General features: G+C 41.1%; 1 protein-coding gene across 9 annotated transcripts in view; it reads right to left on the bottom strand.

Annotated features, from left to right (window-relative positions):
- Nucleotides 1–17615, bottom strand: part of LOC149306854 (homeobox protein PKNOX2) — a 262919-nt gene that overhangs the window by 45012 nt on the left and 200292 nt on the right. For all 9 annotated transcript variants that reach the window (XM_089537725.1, XM_089537722.1, XM_089537717.1 and 6 more), the window contains one exon: nucleotides 11155–11326. In XM_089537725.1, coding sequence (XP_089393851.1) covers nucleotides 11155–11326 — 172 coding nt within the window. The remainder of the gene's footprint in view (nucleotides 1–11154; nucleotides 11327–17615) is intronic.

The following is a 17615-nucleotide window of genomic DNA, read 5'->3' on the forward strand; positions in this document are numbered from 1 at the left end:
TTCTGAGCAGATGGATCTGTGGGCAGAGGTGATTAATTCCTCCCAGACAGACAATTTTCTGGTCAGAATTAACATTACAGCTACTGTCTGTCCCTGCAGATGTGCTCAGATGTGGTATTAAGATGGTCCACCTTCGAAGGCTAATGGATCCGTCAAGATTCAAGAAAACCCTAGAGGGTTTTATGGCTGGTATCTCCAATGATCCTGTTGAGGTGCTGACCAATAGATGGAAACAAGACCTAACTAGGGCTATTGACACAATTGTCACAAAATTCCCTCCCCAACCCATCACTAATTGGGCTCCTTGGTAGATAGACTGACCCCCTTCCAAACTGGAAACCACTGCATTTCCCCATATTCTACCCTAACATTATTCTCCCATCCTGAGCTCATGTTACAGGACATCATATATCTGCTTTAATCCTGGGTTAAATTACAATACTGCCAGGCTTAAATTACAGTAACTACAGTTCCCCATGAAATTCAGCTTTGAGGAGCTGTGGCTTGTTCAAATCGTGGTCAATGAAAACAAGCAAGGTTTGCAAGCTTGGCTTGTTCAAAAACCATAGCTCAAATGAATCTCAGTTCCCTGAGTTTCCTTCTCAGGGAGATGTGGTTGACAGCTGGAAGCAGATTCTTTTCCCACCTCCTCCTATTCTGGCATGCAGAAAAAGAGGAAAGGTGAGTGCATACGCCCAAGGCTTTTACAGCTCACTTGCGTAGTGGGACACCATGCCTTTCCATTAATGTCTTCGCCAAGCCTCCATGTCAATGCCCTATAATGGATCCTGCAATCACCTCAGCAGGTTAAAAAGCACCAGAAGCTCCATTTGCAAAATTTGGCATTTCATTCCTTGAGTGCTTCTGGGATCCAGCTTGCAAGTGTTCTATATAAAAGCGTGCCTGATTATTCTCATCTGGCCATTCTTCCTAACAAAACTGGAGAATGGAAACACGCCTGTAAGCTCTCCCTTGAGCAAAGCCTTGGCCTCAGTAAAATATACCCCATAAATGTTTAAAAATTTACACATAAAACATTCCATGCATGGAACAGAGACCTTACATTTTACAGCCTCGGCTCAAAATCCTGAATAATATATAAAATCCTAGCTATTCACCGCAGGACAATAAATCAGTTTTTTTTAAATGCAACAAAGAGTCTTTAAATTTCAAAGCACTTTTTCAACTTGCTAATTTTAGTGGCCATTTTTACAAACTATTAGTCACAGGCTGCTCATGGCTGGGAGGACTATACAAATCCACATGGGCTTGCCCTCTAGATGCTCACAGAGATACAGTCAGGGAAAAAGCCATCAAATATCAGATAGAAGGAAAAAGATCTGGTTTTGGTCCTAGCTAGTGAGCATCTATGCTTAGGGATACAAGCAGCAGCAGCAGCAGCAGAAGCTCTGGCAAACTCAACTGAGCAGGATTTGACGATATAAAGGCATTTCTTTCTCCTAATGGACTGTGAAAGCTTTCCTAACCAAATCACAAAGAAGGCAGGAGGAAAGGGCACAGAAGAGGGTGGGGGGATAGTTGATAAACACACCAAGGAAAAGGTTAATCAGAAGCATAGCAATCCAGGGGCAAACAGGGGGCAAATCCCTCCTGTTTCCCCACCTTCCCTAGAGGATTTGTGAGATTAAAGTCTTGATGCCACTGTTGAGCATAACAACGCCCCCCCCCCCCCCCCCGAGACCTGGAGAGACCATTGCAGTTGCAGCTTGGGTGAGGCTTTTTTCTTTAATGTGAACTGGTGAAACACTTCTATGAACCAAAAGCAAGCAAGCAAGGAAGTTATCCAAATGGGATGTTTTGTACAGGATGCAGGAGCAGAGCAGCTTATGGGGCCTTTCCTAGGGTGCATCTACAATGTAGAAGTAATGTAGTTTGACAAGTGTTTTAGCTCCAACCTATCAAATCCTGGAATTTATAGTTTTACAAGGCTTTTTCCGCTAAAGAGTGCTGGTGTCTCACAAAACTGCAAATCTCAAAATTCAGATTGAGCCATGGCAGTTAAAATAGTGTCCAACTCCATCATTTCTACAGCACAGACACACTTCTACAAAAGCCATGGTAAGAAATATGTGTGTGAGAGAGAAAGAGAGATAGAGAGAGAGGGGGGGAATGGGAAGGATGAAGGGAAGGAATGGGAGAGAAGGAGAAGAGTTGCAAAGGGTCAATGGAAAGCATTGATTAATGTCTACCAGGAATGGATGAATATTTCACTCCCTCATTTTCAATTTTTTGACAAATGTTGATTTTTGTAAAATAAAAGTGAATCGAATGAAACTCTCAACCATCTACATGGCCAAATCTATGCTTATTTAACTATTCCCAGTATATACAATAGGGCCACATTATTTATACCTACCATTTAACTCTTCTGCAGGTATTTCAGTGGTATGTGAAAGACCACTGAGAGAGAAAGGGAGAGGGACCACATTCCCAGTCCATCAAGTCAAACTTGATAGATCCATAGATGTTTATATAACACCTAGTTAATTCTAAACCTTTTTGGACAAATGCAATTCTAGCATCTCTCCAGGACTTCTAGTTCAATGTGGGAAGAGGAGGGATAGAGGCATGAACAGGTGTCCTCAGACCCTGCCATTTACAGTTTCATAATGTCTGAGTAAAGTAACGTTGGTATAGTGCAATGAAAGGTGGAATTGGGGACAACTGTAATGGAAGGCAGGGGTAAACTGTATTTCAAATCCCAGTGAACCATGAAGCTTGTTAACTCTTGGCTACTTGCCACCCTTCAGCCTAACCTACTTTGAATGGTTGTTGTGAGGAGAGAAGTGACCTGGGAGGGGTGATGGCATGGAAGAGCCATGTATACTACTATCATGAGATCCTTGGGAGAAGCACAAGATTTTAAAGTGTAATAATTATTATCTACTGATAATAAAAAATACATTTGGATACTGTTCTGCCAGGGCATCATGTTCATCCAACAGCTGCATTCCTGAAAGTCAGCTTTCAAGGGCAAAGACATGAAAACTTGACATATACATGTGTGTGTGCATGTGTGTGTGTGTGTGTGTGTGTGTGTGTGTGTGTGTATGTATCTATGTAAAATAAATCTCTCAATTATCTCAGCTCATTTGCTTGGGGTTTCTCATTTTATGTCCCTGCTTCACTGAGCAGTATATCTGTCCGGATAAAGAGTTACAGTCCAATGGAATACGTGCGCGGGGTTGTAAAAAATACAGATGCTGAATTAATTGACTGTGTGGCACTCAGCAGCTGATTGAGTTGATAATGGCGAGATCTGACCTTTTTCTAATTTCTAATTATGTGCATCTCGCCTGTGAGGAATACATGATTCTTATTCTAATGATGGTTAATGTCGCTGGCCTTTTCATCTCTTTTTTGCCATCAGCAGTGGTGGACAATTTACATAGGATTAGTAGCACTGAAATTGTGTAGCTACAACAAACAAACTTTGGGCAGGTTTGAAAGGGGGAGATATTTAGGGGCTTCTTTGTATGCTTCCAGGCAGAGCTGCTTTTGATAAGATTCTTACCAAGCCACCCATCAGCAGGAAGGAGGGGGGGAAAGACCAGAAAAGCACAGGGATGGGGAAAGACCAAATGATACAGAACGAATGAAAATATGACATTCATAATATTAAGAACAAAGGGTTTTATGGGATTATTACTTGTTTTGTTGCAGCATTTTACCATACTATTGACGATGGTTGTAGTTGTGTGCCTTCAAGTCGTTTCCAACTTATGGTGACCCTAAACCTATCATAGGGTTTTCTGAGGCCAAGAGTATGTGACTTGTTCATGGTCACCCAGTGGGTTTCCATGGGTGATGAGAGATTCAAACCCTGGTCTCAAGAGACACAGTCCAGTGCTCAGACTACTAGGCCATGCTGGCTCCAATATTGAGGGACACAATGCATAAGACAAATAATTATTTTGAAGCAGTAGCAAGGTTAATCTGTAGCAGCAATACAACTATCCCAGGATAGCAGGGAAAGTCCTAGTTAATCTTCTACTATCCCATAATATCAGGATTTCTCTGCTTAAAAACAGTGTGTTCTTCCCCATTATTAAATTTGACCTCTTGTTGCTTGGCTGCATCCCTTTGATCACACTCTGATGTGGCTCAGCCACATATGTCCTTTCATCTCTTAAAGGTTGTAGGGCATATAGCATTAGTAGTAGTGGTGGTGGTGGTGGTGGTGGTGCATCCATGGCTTGCAGGGTCAATGTTAGATTTTGTCCAGGGTCAATGTTGGATATTGCTCTAGATAAGATCATAATATCATAATTACTAAAAGTAACACTACTTGGAACATTATTCCAGTGGTAAGTCACATATTCTTAGGTTCACAGACAGAATCTGAATTTCTCCAGTCAGTAACATCTGGTCGAATGTGAAATAAAGAACTGTAATGGTGCCATGTGTGGGTATGGGTGATGCAGGGCTGAAGGATTCTTTGATTAGTCAGGGAAAATTACATCCTCTTTCACCTCTATCAGGCTTAGGATTGCCAGGTGAAGAAAGAGACATGGCTCCTGTCCTTTTAGTGGTTGTGTTGATAGGGAATTTCTTGACAAGGAAGGCTTGCTGACATTTCCTGTTCTATACAACTGTTAAAGGGACAGGAGTGCCATCCCTGATTTCAACTGGCAACTCAAGTCAGGTTTCTCTGTCCTTGTGAGTTACACTATCCTCTGTAGGCCGATAATCACAGGGAGCCCAACCATCCCAAATGTCCTTCTTGCCTCTCTTCCTACAAGCAGGACAGACTGGGCACTGATCTCACTAAGCTATGCTTGCCCTTCTTGCACACATATTTATTTCCTGGTAAAGGATGCAGAACCTATTTAATAATGTATTTACAAGTATCACTTTTCATTTAGCTCTGCTGGCCACCCTCATTATTCTGGCATTATTAATGCCAGCCCAGCTCAGCATTTCTGGCTATGGGCCTGACTGCAACTCTTACAGTAGCTGCAGTGGGGGATGGATTTTTAAAGCAACAATATAGCACTATCAGCTATGATCTATCGTTGTTCTGCAAAGAGCATGGCTTGATGGGAAACTGAAACCCAGAAATGTTACAAAAGAACCTGTCCCTACCAGCACTGTTGATCTGGATCGACACTGATGCCTGTATTTTTTGGATTCTTTCGTAAGGTTCTGGTTACACTTCTACTTCCTTGCTTAAATGACCTATGACTTTATTACTGCCTTCTTTTTTTCTCACTACAGATGATCAGATCGTCAACACAGGTTAAGACATATGTCCACTTGCTGTCTTTGTATCTTGTATCATTATTCCCTTGGGTTAACTTCTTCTCAATAATCATAGAATCATAGAATCATAGACTCGTAGAGTTGGAAGAGACCACAAGGGCCATCCAGTCCAACCCCCTGCCATGCAGGAAATCACAATCAAAGCATCCCCGACAGATGGCCATCCAGCCTCTGCTTGAAGACCTCCAAGGAAGGAGACTCCACTACACTCCGAGGGAGTGTGTTCCACTGTCAAACAGCCCTTGCTGTCAGGAAGTTCCTCCTAATGTTGAGGTGGAATCTCTTTTCCTGCAGTTTGCATCCATTGCTCCGGGTCCTAGTCTCTGGAGTAGCAGAAAACAAGCTTGCTCCCTCCTCAGTATGACATCCCTTCAAATATTTAAACAGGGCTATCATATCACCTCTTAACCTTCTCTTCTCCAGGCTAAACATTCCCAGGTCCCTAAGTCGTTCCTCGTAGGGCATGGTTTCCAGACCTTTATTCAGCTTTTTGTTCCATGCTCTAGCAGCAGTTTTAATCCATAAATGCTCTTCCAAAGTTTGCAAATTTCAAAGTTTGTCTTTGTTTTCAAAGCCTAGTAGTAGCTTCATATAAATGTCTTCTTGTAATTCTCCACGATGAAAAACAGTGTTTAGATCATAATGTTCAACATACATTTTTCTTGCTGCAGCAGCACTTAAGAGTGCTCTCATTGTAGTATGGTTCACAACTGGTGAATATCCTTTGGTACTAATCTGGCTTTGTGTTTCTGAATCTTTCCTTGAGTGTCATGTTTGATCTTAAAACCTACTTACACCCAACAATATTCTTTCCTTGCAGAAGTGTCTAAGTTTTGTTCTTATGGGGAGACAGTTTCTTTTCTGCAGCTGTTTTTCATTTGTCTCTTTCTTTTGCTGGCATCTTGTCTAATTGCTCTGGTACTTCATCAAACTTGCAAGGCAGGAAAGAAATAGTTTTCCTTTATTAGGTCTATTGCACCTCCACATTCCTTTCTTGTGGGTTGGGTGCCTTGAGTGTCTCATTGGTTATCACACTAAGTTCTTCTTGTTATTTATCAGGAGCTAGAGTAATATCTTCTCATTGTTTGAGTATCTTCTCATTGTTTGGGCATAGATTCCAGGAAAATACATAATAGTTGTTTGATGTTCAGTGCCATGGTATCTTAAAAAGCTTTGTATTAAGTTTCCTGTAAATTCACCTCCATTATCTGTTCTGAGAATTTGTGGCTTTCTGTTAAACTTCTCACTGTAACTTGACTCTTTCTTGTAACTTCTCAAGAACTTGACTCTTTCTTAAACCAAATAGGTAATTGTACATGTGCTGTAATCTTCCAAAAAGACCAGCAAATGTCTATTTCCACCAAGTGAACTTCTCTTCATAGGTCCACAGACATTGCTGTGAATCAACTCTAGAGGGCACTGTGCCTCTCACACTCTGCTTGGGAATTGGGGAGTGTGTGTCTAGTTCACTTTGCCTTCACACAGCAAGCATATCTTACTCCATCATAGCAACCTTTCACATGCAGACCTCTAGTTTAAATCTGATTTCAAAAGCTCAATAACATGGGGAAAAATCCATCTTGATCCCTGAAGGCAACCAGGCTAAACTTGGAGAATCGGGTGGGGTGCTGAAAAGTGCCAAGGAAGGATGGGCAGATTGTGTTGGAGGTTCAGCTAAAAATGGCCAACCAGGAAGATAGCAGGCCTCCTGAAAACCCAACTTCATAATTCATAATTTAACATTCTTAACTTTATAAATTGTTTTTTAAAATACATTATCTTTCTATTTTAAATGTGTTTGTTTTTTTTTAAAACTTTTATTGTTTTTACATTTGTTGTTAGCCACTTTGAGTCCCTATACGGGAAGAAAGGTAAGACATAAAAATATTAAAACAAATTAAAACATCCTGAATTCCCATTTTCATAGGACTTGTAATCTTGCAAACCTTGAATGGGATCTCTGCTGAGATCTTATGCTGAAGTCTTGCGATGGCTCTGATGGCCTGCAGCTGAGTAGCCACTTTCGCCAGACCTGGGAGCATCAGTGCTGGCCTCCTTCTTGGTGTAACATACCCTCACCCTCTTATGGCACTGGGGTGGTACAATAACACTATTAATGAATTATAGCAGATACATAAATTAATTATTACTATGTAAGAGGCAAGAACTACTGACTGCTATGGAGAAACTACCACCACTAAAGACTTTAAGAAAGAGACAAAACATACTATTGGGTTGTTGTTTGGTTTTTTTCTTTGTTAGTATGAAGTGTAAGATAGGGCATTTGGGTAGTTCTAGGTTTGCATGAGAAGTACCCAGGTCAAACACCTTATGCAATTGCTGATATTGCTGGGCTGAAAAGAACTGAAAGGTGAAGGGAAAGATGAAATACCCTGTTTTCTAGGCAAGGAAATATTTCATCCACATCCTGGTTGCTGGAGTTCTTTATTGGATTTAATTATGCCCAAATGACAGAGGGATGGCAGTATGGTCAAGTCATTTTTAGCCTCATGGGAAGACAACAGCACCTTGCCACGCTTCAGAATTCATTGGCTCAGCTTTAACTTTGACATTGAATCCCTTGGATAAATGACACAGGATGCTGATATAAGAGCAGTGAACTTTAATATAATCTGTGCAAAAATAACAGGAGGTGGCTGCAACAAGCTGGTTAATGCAGCAGACAAACTCCTGACACAAAGAGAGAGAAAAAAAACCAGGCATTTAACCCATTGTGATCTTCTTTCAAAACTCTTCCTGATTAATTTTTCATACCACAACAATTTCAGAAAAGAGACCAATCGCCCTGTATAAATGGAAACAAACAGAGCTAAAACAGAAATCACCGCAATCTCAGTGCTGCAAAGATATCCAAGTTCTCAATGAACCACATAATTCTTTATACACTCCTCTCAAAAGTCTGAATTTTAAAAGCCTCCTGTCTCATGATTCCAGGTTCCATGAAAGGCTAAGACCTTTCAGGCACTTAGTGCTTTAGATATGAAGGCAAACTTTGAACAGAGAAGCTCCTGTTAAGGGTTAAAACCATAGAATGCTGATTCACATCAAATATGCAAAAGAAGATGCCTAAGGAGGTGTGGGTTTTCAAAAACCAACTTCGTATGAAGTTTGTGGTTCCACCAACCTAGCAGGCTCAGTGTCACATCTGCTTCCCTCAGCAGCTACCAGGGTCTCAGCACTTCAGCAAAATCCCACTTTCACCCACTCAAGCCCACCCTAAGGCTAGCTGTGCCAACCAGCTGGATCTGGGAGCCAACCATTTAAGTTTTTCTCCAAGGTCCTGAAGAGCTTCATGGAGCATCAGTTTAGAGATCACAGTAGCAAAGGTCAGGAGTGGGATTGCCAGATCAGCGGCACCCCATTCACTGAGATTTCAGGCCCCGAGGGGATGGATCCTTGCAATGTCACCGAAGAAAGGCAGCCAAGGATGGGGTGGGTCCAAATTGCTCCTGGGTTGAATAATTATAAAAATGGGCATGAGTAGAATCCAGGAAAATGGATCCAGTGCCTCTAAACAAAAGTAAATGTGTGGTGATTGCCTACCCCTTCAGAATATCTGAGAAAGACTGATAAAGAACTGCATGTTTGGGCTCATTACACAGTCAATTCTAATATCTTTCAAGTTTTCCTCTTGGTATTTATTACATTTGTAGGTCAAATTAACCTTTCTGTGAGGGGATTTCCCTTCCTCGAATGGCCCAGAAGCTGAGGCAGCAATTTTGCTGTCAGATCCTAAAGATACCAAAGCAGTCAGGAAGACAGGATTATACTAGCCAGTTAAGAGGAATGATCAGCATAGGCACTGAGCTGTAACAACTTTATAACTATTCAGAGCTATATGCTCCATTTGGGTAATAATGGGGCTGGCCAGTCACAATACACGGATTTGCATAATGAATACCTAAGAGAGATAACTATGTACTAATTATGTAAACCAGGCAACCATGACCTAGTAAGGTACAGGGAACAACATAACTAGCAGAAGCATTTGAAATAAATAAACAAATAAATATGATTCTGAATATGTACATTTATGGTACATTTCTATTCTGCCTTTTATTCATGAAAGAATACAAGGTGGTGTAGATGGTGTTTCAAGGCGGTCTTTCATCCAGGCACTGAATGGATTTGTGCCTGTTTAGCTTTAGCAAAGTGTATGCTTCATGTGTGCTCAAGACTACTGTATGCTCTGGGACTTTAAGATACAGTGCCAGCCCAAGACAAGTTGCCAGTTGCTGATGAAGGTGCATAGAGGAACATAACTGCAAGCTATAATGATCTGGCAGAGACAGTCCTGACTAATACTGTATAATCTTGCTTTTCAGCTGCTTTTAAAATGCCCCACATTTTCCTCCTTTTCCACTTTCTCCCTTTGTCCTCAGAGTACTTCAAGTGCTGCAAACTGAGTTCAAAGTAATTTGTACTTAATTAATTCATCAGGGGTATAGGTGAGAAGGGATGAAATCCTGCCCTTTCCAAGAAGTTCAGGCAAAAGCAAACTGCTGCATGTCTCTCCTAGCTTGTGTGTTGTTCTTCATTTATAACTTTGCCATCTTGACCCCATTTTGATATAGCTTGGTCACATGTCTGTTTTCAAGGGAGTGTATGCAGGTATTTCGCCTCCCTTATGGATATGCTTTTAACTGTTACTTAGACACTGCATCAGAGTCTATAAAGTGTAACTTTACAATGATGCAGCCACGTCCCTGTCACAATAATGTACATGGGAGGATCTTGCACAGTGTCACATTGTATAATGGGTCCCACTGTACACTGGGCACAGTGCAAGATAGCCTGTCATGTGATGGGAGCTCCCTTTGCACATTGGGACCCTGAGTGCAACAGAATGGATGTGCAATAGGCGTGCTGCTGGTCCATTTGCACAATGGTCCCAATGGTGTCACTATGCCATTCTGAGAATTCAAACATTATGCAATGGTGCAATTCAGCCTTATGCAAATATATGTCAGTTTGTGTCTATTGTAACCTCTGAACAGGATGCCAGCCTGTATATAAATTAGCATATTTAAATCATATAAAGATCAGTGCCATTTTATATTCTCTCTTTTGGTGACCGTAGCCAGCCCTGCCTCTTCATCTGAAGTTGTAATATGGAAACCTAAGAGACTGTCACACGATGAATATTAGCTTTGCTCCCCAGCCTTTTATAAAACCATGGACTATTAGTACGTAAGATAGAGACCATAAAGCCCATTTTCTTTAGGCTAGGTGATTCTTGGCGTATTTTATTACACTACCTGTCATACACACACACACACACACACACAGCCAGCCAAAAGCATGAATCTAGGATATCTATCACTGGTATGGTTTCACACTCTTTTTAAACTGAAAGCCTTCCTTAATGTCAGAAGCTTTCTCCCCTTAGGCAACAGTATCCTCTCTCCAGATTGGTTATTTCCTTCTCAAAAAATGTCATTTCCCAAATGTAACCATTCTCCTCAAATTGCTCTAATGTAACAGATCGTGACATCTTCCTGAGCTGACAGCTGTAAAAATTTCCACTGTGAATGGCTGCTGGCAATACCTGGAAGCAGGCTCCTCTATGCAAAATAAGACACATGCAGCTACTTCTCATGTAGCACAACTTGGGTCTCTTTGGTATTAACCCTGACTGATATGTCTCTGACTCCAGAGCGTGGAAAAAGTTTCTTTCTGTTACAAAATCCCACCAAATAACTTCTATAAGCAATATTCATGCTCATGACCCAATCTGGACTAGAGATTATAGACAATTTGGGCGGGGGGGGGGGCGGGGGGAGTTTGTTGACAGACATATAGAACAGAGGATCAATTAATACAAATAACTGGTCCAGGTCAAAACATTACCAGGTTGTCCAGTTCAGGGTCATCACTGAAGAATGGTTTGTGCTCCTGTTCTTGCTGATGGACGAAATTCTCAATGTCGACATCAAAGCTGGCAGAAGTGATACACTCCGAGCCTTGTGTCGCCTGCTCACACTTCTCAAACAGCAGTGTAAGGAGGGGGAAAAGAGGATGCCTAAGAACAAAGGAACATGAAATAGCAGTTTATGCATGTCACCAAAGTCAGTTCTGGTTTTTTTGATAGTTTGACACAACAACTGATTTTCAGTTTCTTTAACTGTTACCAGTTTGAGGGTTGAAGAATCTGCAGTACTTCCAAAATGGTTTGAAAGGACCACCCCTGTTAAAAAGAAATTAGCTTCATCCAGATATTTGAAAAGGGCAGTGACTTTCTGCTTTGCAGAAATGAAGCTTGAGCAGAGCTTGGAAAAAAATTATTTTTGGATGACAGGGACAGAATCCCCCAGCTACTGGCTATTATGAAAAATTTCATCTAAAAAGTAACTTTTCTAAGCTTTGAGCTTGATTTCCTACTGCTTTCCCTTAAGAGAAAGGTCCAAAAACCAGCTGCCATTCTGTTTGGGATGTACAGTGTCATAGTGGTCCTATGTGTGAGCAAATTTTTATTGAATAGTTTCATAACATCTGTATTCCTCTAGGAGGTTGTCATGACATTACAACCTATAGACACCTGTTGTAAAACGCTAGCCAGTGTGACAATGCCTCATATGCAATGGGCAACAATATGCATTGGGGCACTCCCCAAGGTGCATTTGGACACCAGCTAGGAAGTGCCAGAATATCAGTGCCTGATGGACATCAGAAATGCCCTGTGTGCATCACAGCACTCTTGCTGGTGTCCAGATGCACATCTGTGTGATTTACTAACAGGGTTCTATTGCATTTCTGAAGCTATGGATTTTTAAAGTTACAAAATGTAGATGTGTGATATAGGATCTCAGCTGGCATTACCAAAGAGTGATTCTTTTTTGTTTAATTCCTGCCCTGCTTTTTTTAAAGCCACAAATCTGCTATGAAATCAAACCACCAAGCCACAGTTTAGTAATAGCACATCCATATGCTTTGCATGTAGATGGCCTCCAGTTTAGTCCTGACCTCTCCTGTAACAAAAAGTAGTATAGAAAATGGTTGGAAAGATTTCTGTCTCAGACTGTAAAGAGATGCTGGCATTGACTGGGCTGCATGGATAAATAGTATGAGCTGGAAGAAGGCAGTGTCCTATGTTTGCCTATGTGTTGATCAGCCTCTCTTCACAGAACCTATGGATATATAAGCTAATTGCACTCAGGTTATGTTTGTGCAATTAGCAGTCTGCTTTTTTGCAAAGTATTGACAAGTAACATCCATAGAGCTTCTAAGCAAGTGAAACTGATTGACGTGTGGACACTGGTGGTCAGGGACAGCAGGAGCAATCTTGCTCCATGCATCAATTAGCTCTGAAATTAAGGCCACTGATCAAGGTTTAAATGAGAAAGGAAGCATGCAAGCAAGCATCAACTGAGAATAGAACATTTCATTTGCCTATTCATCTACTAAGTGTCATCACATCACGAGAAGTGCGTTGCAAATAAATTAAGCACTCCACACCTCTGTACAGCAATTCGGCATCCAGGCTGCTGAGACTGGCAGCACTGGCCTAACATGATATCGGATATCATGTTTTCCTCTTGCCTTCACATAAGTGATGAACTGGAAATACCATATGCCCATTCAACTAAGGGCTGGAAGTCACTCTTTATTTAATCAAAGTAAGCGTGTTTTAATTTCTCTAATGTCTGTTGTCTTGAAGGTTTAGCACTAAAGTTATCCCATGAGTCCCAGGAGTCGAAAGATCTATTATACACACAACAAATCAGAGGAACCAACGGATTAGCCGAGGCTTCCAGGACCAAGACAAAGAGAAAGGCAGGTGAAGGGGTTAAACTCTAGTATAAGTCTTCATTTGCAGGCACTAATACTGCAGCATATTACAGTCTAATCTAGACTGATCCCAGTTTAATGCAAGATTCCCCAAGCCATGAGCAGAATACGAGAAGTGGGGGGGAACCTCCCTGGTCGTAATTTAGGCAGCCCTGCTGAGGCTTAGCTGAGGGATATGAAAGGCAAATTCCAGACGGTGTTATGAATTATTTCGCCTTATGAACCTTCCTACTCTCAACAGATGCCTGCTGCCATTTAAACAGCCACTAGATCAATTAGAAATGAAAGGCACAAATCGACCCTGCACAAGGGCACTAAATTACTAGGAACTAATAATCCAAGCTGTAATGCCAGGTGGTAGGAGTTCAGGAGCACACCCCCAGCCTTTCCACACTGCACAAATTCCTTTTCAATTTTATGGAGAGAATTAAAGTACATATAGTGGGAAGGGAGCAGCGGCAGCAGTTTGTAAAGCCCAGGCAAAAGGGGACACCTCTGTAACTCAAGAACTCCAAAGGAACACAAAATCCTACAATGCAGAAAGGAGAAAATGTCAACAATGCTACTATAGGGTCGTCTATGTGTCCTGCTTTACAGAGTGCAGTCCTCTCTTTGAAGGACTGTCAGTGGATTGTTGCCTGAAGGTGTCCTCTATTTGAAAGTCTGATTTAAAGAGGAGGGAATGGAATGGAGAGCAAAACCGCTGAATATGCATGTCCACAGGTAGCACCTCCAGCAGATTAAGTTGATAAGCACATCACCAAGCCAGACTTTTGGCCACTATTCTGAAATTGTATTTTTATTTTAAATTACTTTAATTATTGCAAAAGTTTTATTTATTCACACAGATCATCATATAAGTTTGAATATGTGAACAAAGTGAAAACCTGTGACTTCTTCTTCTTCTCTGGTAATCATTTCTATTTTTCTTTGACAATGCGTAAGTGACCACTCCAGACTTCTTTTCCTGGCCTAATGGAGTGCATAATTACTATTCCTACTGTGTAAAACAGAGTAAAACTCTGTAAAACAGGAGCTAGTTGGCTATACAATAGAAACAAAATTTAAAACAGCACAACTGTACTATGAAATGTAAACTGAAATTATAATAGCACAATCTCTGGTGTCTCTGTGTATGTATTATATACCTATATATAAAAACCTAAATAAGGGCTTATATTTTATTAATAAATGTCATGTGCCCAAACTTAACCAGAAAAAACAGTATATATAAACATTTAAATGCATAAAGGAAGAAGCAAGATCCAACACACTAAACTTTAATGAACAACTGATGTACAGTTAGTTGATGTTTTACTCAAGGCGAGCACAAATATAGGGCAGAACAAAACTACATATAAAAAACCACAAACAGAAGTAATATAGGTATAGTAAACAGTAATCCATGGGCAGAAGCATGCAAATACATGACAGGAATCCAGGTAATTGTCTGTTTTATTTAGAATCTTCTTCAGGTGCAAGACTTAATATATTAGTTTTTGATCCAAATAGCTATTTTGTTGGCTCAAAGGATCACACAGGTGTGTTGTCCTTCTGGAACTGGTTACTGGTTAGCTTATCTGAAAGTTTTCAGTACTGCTTTCTAATCTGCTTTCTGAATATAAGTCACTGTTCTTGTATCTCAGAACATTACAGCCTCTCCGATTAGTCCTGGTTTGATTATGGGATGATATTTCCTTCAAGCATTTTGGAGAATGTAGGGCCTTATAGAGCAATAGATCTGTTCTTAGATTTTGCCATGACCAGGGGACAGGGGTCTGAATCTTCAAGGAACAGCCTCCAGTAGCCTTTCCTATGCCAATGATCAGGAGAGAGAATGAAAGAACAGACTCTGACCAAAAAAGGCAGTATAACTTTTATACCCTGGACAAATAACTCAACCTGCAGGCCCTGTAAAAGAAAAATAATATATTGTCTGGCAACTCAGGGGTACAATAACTTTAAACCCCCCCCCCCCCCCCCCCGCAAATATTGACACTGTTTTCTGTGCATAAAAAAAGACAAGGACACTCTCTTAGCTGGTGTCTTTTTCACCCATTATGAGTGGGTGTGAACACTCATCATGAGAAAACAGTCATTTGTAAGGAAAGTGAAGAAAATAGTACAATAGAGTAGTAGTTGTATTGATTCCTGCCAGGTAGGAGGTCATTTCACTCATCCAGGCAGTCTTAAACAGAATGTGTCTGTGAAGGCTTCAAGTTGCTTATTGCTAAAACATAAAACTGGCAGGACACAATATGACAGTTGGGCAGGACTGGGTGACATGGGAAAGGTAAACAAAGAAAGAAAGAAAAGAAAAGAAAGAAAAAGCCTAGCTGAGATACAAATGTCTGAGCAATGACTAGATTTTCACATATGGATCCTTTTTTCCTTCCATGTATTTGCCATTCTGCACAGCGTGGAAGCACTTGTGAATGGAAGCATTTGGGAATGACAGCTTGGAGGCCCAGCACTACCTTTAAAGAGATGCTTGTGGGATTTTCTTCCTCGTATGTCAAAGTAATTTGGCTGGTTTGGGTTGTATGCACCTTGAGCTAGATGAGTGGAGTCACAATTTTTCACATCACAAGCAGCCAACTGCCTAGCCCTGATATTCTGGGTTTACACCACTCTATGTTCTATTACTTCAAATTCTCTGACTTAAGATAGGCAGGAAATATACAATAAATAAATAAATAAATGATACCCCATGGGTTATTGAACCCATCCTCTGTCAGCAACAGACATCTGATCCAAGGCATTCTCTTAAGAAGCCAAGGAGACACTAATTTTGAACCAACCAAACGTTTGTCCATACATCTTCCGGGGATCGACATTCTACAGAGGCCATAAAGCAATAGTTTCAGCTCAATTCTGGGTTATTTGAAGGCAGTGGCATCACTGGGGAGGTGCAGGGGGGTACGGACCACACCAGGTGACACTCCAAAAGAGGGGTGACACCCGGTCACCCTCCCGACCTCAGTGCCACTATCTTCTTCTCCTCATGAGAACAGATTTGTACCAGGTTTAAAATTGTTTTGATTTGCACCTGTTGAAAAACTACTTGGACAAAAGAATCCTTGGATTTTCCAGGTATTTAAAAAATAAGTATATCATTATCACCTTGGGTGATTTTTCAGAGAGATAGCGATGTTAGTCTAAAATGCAGTATAAAAAATAAAGCAAGGAGGGAAGAATGATTTATTTCATTTAAACTTTCACGGATATTAATCCACATTTTCAGTTGCAGGCTATATATGTCTAGGACTGGCAAGTATGTAATGATGTCTTTTGTTGACTCTGAAGTCCAGCACTCCATGCTTAGCACACGTATGGCGTGTTGGAAGATAGAACTGTGTGTACCATGCAGCCTCCTATGCATTGCCATGCAGCCTGCCAAGCTAAGTCCTTAGGTCTCATAGAGAGTGCTATCCCATCATGCCTGATGAAATAATATTCAACTATTATGCTAGTTGGTCTCTGTATGTGAAAGGGGGGAAAGTGACATTTTGCCTTTTGCCTCAGGTGGCAAAATTCCATAGGCAACCCCTATAATACAGGCTCCCTGGCAAATTCCGGACAGGAACAAGACCTCAAAGTTCAGATTCATAGCTCAGCCACTACTGTATTGACTTAGCTCCTGTTGGAAGTAATTGAAACCTTCACATGCCATGTTGTGTCACATCTGTGGTTGTTCAAAGACAATGCACTCCCCTCCCTTCCAAAGCTGGAGTTCAGATGAGCACTATTTTTGTTTTTTTAACCTATCCCTTCTCTCAAAGCCACCTTCTCTTCATGATCTGGGGACGGTATTTACTTATTGACTCTTTGGCTCACTGCTGGCATGAATAAATGCTTTAAAAAGAGAAATCACTTGGAAAGATCTTAACTGGATAAAACCTGCAGCGAAGTTGAGCAGAGCTTATGGCTGACCACCAAAGACTGCGAACCCTCATTCCCCTGCCTACCCCCCTCCCTGTCTTTCTTCCCCTTAAGCCATTCAAAATTTGGAGGAAATAAATCTCTCTGCACTAATTCAGGGAAAGTTTGATCCTCGTCAGTGCAGAACAAATAAAAGGGCTGAACTGGCCTGACATTTTACTGCAGAAGAGAGGTCGTTTTCAGCCACTAATAAAAAGGATTTGACACAGGCTAATAAAGAGAAATGAATTCCTCTAATGGCCTAATTTAGCACATTCAGCACTGTTCTGCCTGCAAGTCAGCCAGGAGGGGAACTGCCAAGAGAGAAAGAGAGAGAGAGAGAGAGAGAGAGAGAGAGAGAGAGAGAGAGAGAGAGAGAGAGAGAACTGGCAAGGGAAGGAGAGAAGGGAAGAATGATATGAAATGGAAGGGAAGACACAGGAGTTGAAAATACCACCGTGTACCTATCTCCTCCTCATCCCCATTTTCTATAAGGAGCAACAGATGGGATATATGGCATTCTCTAGATTACAAAAATAAAGGCAACAAAAAGCTCTTCACCTATTCTGACAGGCGATATATATATATATAAAGTGTGTGTG

This window comes from Sceloporus occidentalis, unplaced genomic scaffold, assembly GCF_023333645.1.
Source record: "Sceloporus occidentalis isolate IW3139 unplaced genomic scaffold, rSceOcc1.0.p SCAF_9, whole genome shotgun sequence".
Lineage (NCBI taxonomy): Eukaryota > Metazoa > Chordata > Lepidosauria > Squamata > Phrynosomatidae > Sceloporus > Sceloporus occidentalis.